At 41.1% G+C, this 6081-nt stretch overlaps 1 protein-coding gene across 1 annotated transcript in view; it reads right to left on the reverse strand.

Moving 5' to 3' along the window:
- Positions 1–1028, reverse strand: part of GAREM (GRB2 associated, regulator of MAPK1) — a 100827-nt gene extending 99799 nt beyond the window's left edge. Inside the window, exon 1 of the mRNA XM_010574417.1 lies at positions 761–1028. Within this exon, the coding sequence (XP_010572719.1) occupies positions 761–1028 (268 nt within the window). The remainder of the gene's footprint in view (positions 1–760) is intronic.
- Positions 1029–6081: the final 5053 nt, after the last annotated feature.

Here is a 6081-nt window from a genome sequence, read left to right on the forward strand (position 1 = left end):
AGGTGGGTGGGTGGGTGGGTGCGGGGGCTGGGGACCGGCGCCTCCTCCAGCACGTGGATTTTTTAACTCGTGCTGCTGCTTCCCTGCAGGAGGGGACCGGGGTCCGCGGCCACGCGTGGTTACGTTTACAGTTGGCAGGTACGACCTCCCGCTTCGTTTATCAAAGCGATTCCGAGCGAGCGGGTTGCGTTGCCTCTTCTCGCCATTTAATTTAGCATAGGGACTTCGCCTGTGAAATGCACCCTACGTTAAAAAAAAAATCCAATTAGAGAGCAACTTTGATTATATAGCTTTTAGTTTTTTACCTGTGAACCGTGGACAGGTATTTAAAGCATGAAGAGTAGCGCACAGAAGTTAAGAGGAAAATCTTTGACTTATTTCTGTCGTTACTGCACACGCCGGTATCATGTATATTGCGTATTTGAGGGCCTTTGGACCGCAGGAAAATTTAAAACTAGTTCTCTTTTCGAAATGGCTTATGTGATGAAGTCTTACATGATCTTCGTAAGATATTTAATGTTGCCATTTTTAATGCATTTTTATTTCCAGACTGCTAGACTGCAGAAACTCTGGGAAATTAAACCAGAAAAACTAACTCTTGGGTGGTTGCGTTGTACTGTGCTTATTTTGTTCGCTTTTGTGTCAAAACTGTTTATTTTATTGCAGTAAACTTGGCTACGTTTAAGGCTGTACTGTTGACAAGAAACATAAAAGTACCTCTCGGTGATTTGTAAAACGACTGAAAACACCCACAGCTAACATCTCTCTCCAGGCTCCCTCTTCCGCAGTATCCGTCTTCGAGGACGCTGGGCATGGCCGAGCTTGGGGAAGAGCGGCTGCACGGATAGCTCTCCTGCCGCTCGCCCTTCCTCGCCCGCCGGGTGCAGGGCCGGCCGCCGCTGCGTGCCTTTGTAACCGCTGGTGCCAGCCAGCACGAGGAGGGCCGAGACGGACGCGCTCTTGTTCTGCTCTGCTGCAAATGGAGACTGGGACTTGATCCGTGCTCTCCAAGATGAGACAAAGACCATGGAAGCCAGTCGGCGCAGAGGATTACAGAAAACCCAAATCATCTTGCTTTAAATGGATCTGGGTCGGGTTGCACCTCATCCTGATGTGGGTCCATACTTCAGCCGCGCAGTTTGGCACCGGGATTTCCCAGCACTATGAAAAACCTTCGTTCTCTACACTTGAGTCATGCTGTTGTTAGATCCTACCTCCCAGAATAGTCAGCTTTAAAAATACGACACTGGATTTTTTTTCAAGGTAGCTTCCCTTTTACGAAGTTCAGGGAGTGCTTTGAACAGCTCAAGTGAATTAAGCTATTGAAGTGCTAAGTAGTATAATAGCTAAGAGCATTATTGTTGAAATACAGAAAGCAAAAGCAAGGTTTTAACTCATTCAGGTTTGACGAGGCTATTTGGTGCATTGTGTAAGGCAAAGCACATCAGCTCAGACTGGGATTCACCAGGACTTGAAGCACTAGTCTGTCAAGAATTGTTTTTAAACACTACCTTGAGTACCATTAATTCCAGGATAGATACCATCTCACAGCTTAAACTTCTCTCAGACATCGTGCACTTCCGCTGTCTGGGAAGAAATGCATCTTTCACACAGAAATAGTTACTGCTGATTATTCTTTAGAGATTTTTTCATTCTTCAAATGGTTTTAGATGTCCTGTGGCTTTTAAGTCTGTCTTCATATAACTGTGTTTGTGTTCTCTCCAACCAGTGCAAACCCAACCCACTCTTACCCATCCCACTGGAACAAAATGTGTTTTTAAAAAATGTAACTTCTAGATACTATCTAAATTTCATTCAGTTATTTCCAGGCAAAGAGACATCATAAAGCTTACTAGTATTTAAATGTCCCACTGGAGCTCTGAGAGTGACTTTGTTATGTGTCCTAACTGTACTATAGCTCAACCTCCTTGAAATATATTCTAATACTACATACACCGTATTCAAATCACCAGCACATATGAACCTCAGATGATTTCTTGTTTTAATGGCATGTTATGTATAATTAACACTTTAGATATAATAATTTCTCTGATGTCTAGCAATGCCTTAATCCCTTAGTGTGATCTCTTACCAGAGTCTCCTCCTGGTGCAAACGCTAACGAAGCCATCAGACCTCAAGAGGAATCCCTGTGAGCAGATCCACCTCAGGACCAGGGCCTCACTTACACAGCATCTTAGGTTTTGTGTACGTGCAGTTCAGGCGGTGTTCAGAGACAGTCTTTATGTATCAAGAGCAAATTGTCACTGTAAAACCATAAGCAGTGGCAGGGGGACTCAGAATAATTCCTGAAATTATTCTTAAATGCATTTTGAATTGACTTACTTTCATGTTGATTTCACAACACATTTATGCAGCAGGCTGTAAAATCTCTAGTATATATTTATTCCACTGCCAATAAAATGATTTTTAAAGTATTTTGGATCATCATCAGTTTGTATCTATGCTAACATTTGAAACAGAGCTGTTCACAACAAACTGATTTTGGTATGAATCTGGTAACTTGCTTTACGCTGTAGTATGCATACACCAAATAAGACTCTGAGCCTTATACAGTAAGTTTCATGTGAAGCCATCATAGTCAGTATTTCTTTAAAAAAACCCATGAATTTGCATTCCTTCTTCCTGCATATGATTTGCCTTTATATCAAAGGCCTGAGTTTCATAATAAATACTTACAAGTCCAACACGAAACAACAGGAGAGGCAGTGATCATTTCAGAATCAGATCCTAAATACCTACCTTTCTCTGGGGTGAGGGGGAAAGGGGAGAGAGAGCAATGCATGTGATATAGCTGATGTCTGTGCATCTCATGTTTTCAAAGAGAATACTATTCCTGTCTTACTGGCAAAATCCAAGCAATCTTTGCTCATGCAAGGTATTCCAAAGAGATCTGAGGGTCTGGTGTGAACATTCACCTTTTATCTTCTATTTCACTGTAGGAGGTGTCCTCCCTTTTCCAGTCAAATCCCTTATTTAACCTTTATTTATTCTAAAAATTCCATCTGTGGGAATTTGTGTGACACTATCATCCAGCCAGCTTTGGAGAGAACTAAATGAAGATGATGCTCTCAACTTACAGCCCATTTTCTAGCTGGGAAAATGCCTCCAAACACAGAATGTTCCAGTTTGGTGGGAGGTTTTTTGGTCCTTTCTAGTGAGATAGGTGGTTTTTCCCCAGTGGCACACTCCTGTGAGTGTAGTCCACAATGCATATGCTTAGAAAAAGGCAGTTGTTTTGCTCCAGGAGAGCAAAAGATGTGAAGAGGAGAGCACTCACGCTACCTGGAATGTTAGGCGAAGCATGTTGCATCAGCTAGCAGGGGTGAGACATCCTGCAAACATTGCATGGGAACCTAAATATTTGCATCTCCCTAAGGTGGGCCAGGGACTGGATCATACCTAAGCCACAAGTAGTAGAAAACACTGCGAGAAGGAAAATTTGTAGAAGAAATTCCTGTATTTGAAATTCTGATTAGCGATACAGAGAAGAAATGAAAAATACGAATCAATCTGACCCTCTTTTACCTATTTTCATTGTTAGGAAGTGGAGGTGGAACTAAATGGAGGCTTAAACTCAGAGAACTAGTAGCTAAACTTCTGCGAGTTCAGGACAGCTTGAAGTTCATTGGAGATCCACTGCTAAAGGCAAAACTGCGGAATTTGATCTACACAGAGGAAGGAGAGGAAGTGAAATAAAGACTAACTTGGCTGAATATCATAAGATCTTCAATGACCTGGAAGAAAGTGGAAAGTAGGTCAAATTACTAAATTATGAATAAATGTATAGACTATGTATGGACAAAACCAGAAAGATAAGGTCCCAGTATGTTAGAAAATTGGATTTAAAAGACAGGAAAGATGTTGAAAAGATGCATAGTGAGAAGACGAAGGAAAAAATTGGTCTGTTATTCCATAGAGGGGAAATCTATTTAATCATCACCTAATGACTGGTGATGCTGAGATGCCAGTATCCTTAAATGACTTTTTAAGCTCAGTCTTCACTTGAAGAAGGCAGATGTGATTTCACTACTAGCACCACTAACAAAAGCCTAAGAGCTTAGGCTAGAAAAATGAAGAAATAGACTGGAAAATACTTAGTGAAGTTAAAGATTTTTGGATAGACTGAACCTGATGAAACTCCCTTAAGGTTCAAGCAATGTTAGAGCTGCTACTGATGAGCTCCAAGAATCAACAGAGAATGGGTGAGGTTCCAGATTAACTTGAAAAGGATTGCATACCTCTCGAAGTGTGGAAGGAAAGAGCTCTACAAACTGGTTAGCTGAATTTCTACTCAAAAAAAAAATAAACATTTCAGCAGGTAATCCAACCATTTGCAAGAATCTAGAAAGTAAAGGTAAGAGAAGTAACAGCCTTGGTTTGTCAGTAACAAATAATATCAGATCAATCTAATCCAGTTCTATCAGTAGGTAACAGGCTTCATGGATAGGGTAGAAAAAGAGAGGATCACAGGGCTTCATATAATATGCTCTTAACCGAAAAAAAATAATGGTCTAGACAAGTATATAAAATGAGTGCAAAATTATTTGGAAATAATTAGTACTCCCAAGCTGAAAGGATACATTGAACGGGATTTCACTGAGATTCGTCTTGGATCCATAACTATTCAGTACTTTCATGAACATCTTTTGTGACTGAACAGAGTACACTTACATTTGGAGACCGTATCTACAGGAAGAGGCTCCAACTATGCCGGAGCACAGCATTACGATTCAGAAGGATCTTGGCAGATTGGAGAAACTGAAATGCCACCGAATAAGGAGAAACAGAAAGTTGTACACATACAAAGGAATAATCAACTGCACAAGTACATACCAGGATAAAAAAGCAGTTCTTCAGGAAAGAAACGACGGATCATGAGCAGTGCTAGGCTATCTTGTATTATGCTGATGCTGGAGTGCATAAATAGGAGTATCATAAATAAGAGAACAAATAAATCATTTTAGTCTGTCCAGAAGTTATTATTTAAACTGGAATAGTCTGCTCAGTTTTCAGGTCTACACTCCAGGATAGTTGAGAACCAACTCAAAAATGTCAGGAGGAAAGAGACAAAAATGGCAAAAGATTCCGAAAACCCAAACTACAAGGGAAGGTATAAGGGACAGGAGACATCTGGCCCAAAGAGAAGAGAGGGGGCAGGCAGAGGTATTCACCTACATCAAAAGAAAAGGGAGAACCTGCTTTCCATGTCTACTAGTTAGGTTAGGTATTAGGAAACTTCCTGCTTGCCAAACCAGTTAAGTGAGGACTGTACACCACTCAGAGAGACCCTGAGATCTCCATCACTGCAGGTCTGTAAACATCTTCTTGCAGTACAGCAGGGACAGCTGATCTGATGCTGCGATAAGACGAGGACCTAGACAGCCTCTCAAAATCCCTTCCAGCACTATTTTCTTCCTCTGCTATGGTTTTAACTAAGGCAGGGATTATCCTTAGTTCCTTGTTTTCAGGTTTTTCGCTAAATACTAGCTTAAGTGACTGACCATAGTGAGTAGTCCGGAGTGGCTGTAAACACGTAGCCCTTCCCATCCATTTGCACCCCTTCTGCAAGTACACTGCATGGCCTAGAGGCACAGTAAGCTGGCCGTATGCTCAGGCACATTACGTCCCATGTGCTTCAGAAAGCATTTTCCAGTTGGGCTCACTGTCTCAATATGAAATTTAATAATAATTTGATATTATGACAATCCACAAACAGCCCTCAAAAAAGAAGCAGACTTATTTCAGGAGTGTAGCGACATTCCAGAACAATAAGACAGTGGAGTTAGTTGTTTGGGATGTGCTGGGATAGCTCACAGCACAGTTTTGCACAGTAGTATTATTCATTCACAAATGGTGATAAAACAATTAAATGTAATTAGCAACAAGAACCACATCTCCCAGGCAAAAAAAAAAAAAAAAAAAGACAATATAATCCCCACAATTCTTCAGATTTCCCAACTTGTGTTTGCTTTGTGTGTGTCCTGCAGGTTTGATTTGTGTTCTCTTTGCTTTTGATTAAGGAAAAAGAAACTGGCATCCTGATTCTGCCCTCATTTAAA

This window comes from Haliaeetus leucocephalus, unplaced genomic scaffold, assembly GCF_000737465.1.
Source record: "Haliaeetus leucocephalus isolate CR32 unplaced genomic scaffold, Haliaeetus_leucocephalus-4.0 Scaffold428, whole genome shotgun sequence".
Classification (NCBI taxonomy): domain Eukaryota; kingdom Metazoa; phylum Chordata; class Aves; order Accipitriformes; family Accipitridae; genus Haliaeetus; species Haliaeetus leucocephalus.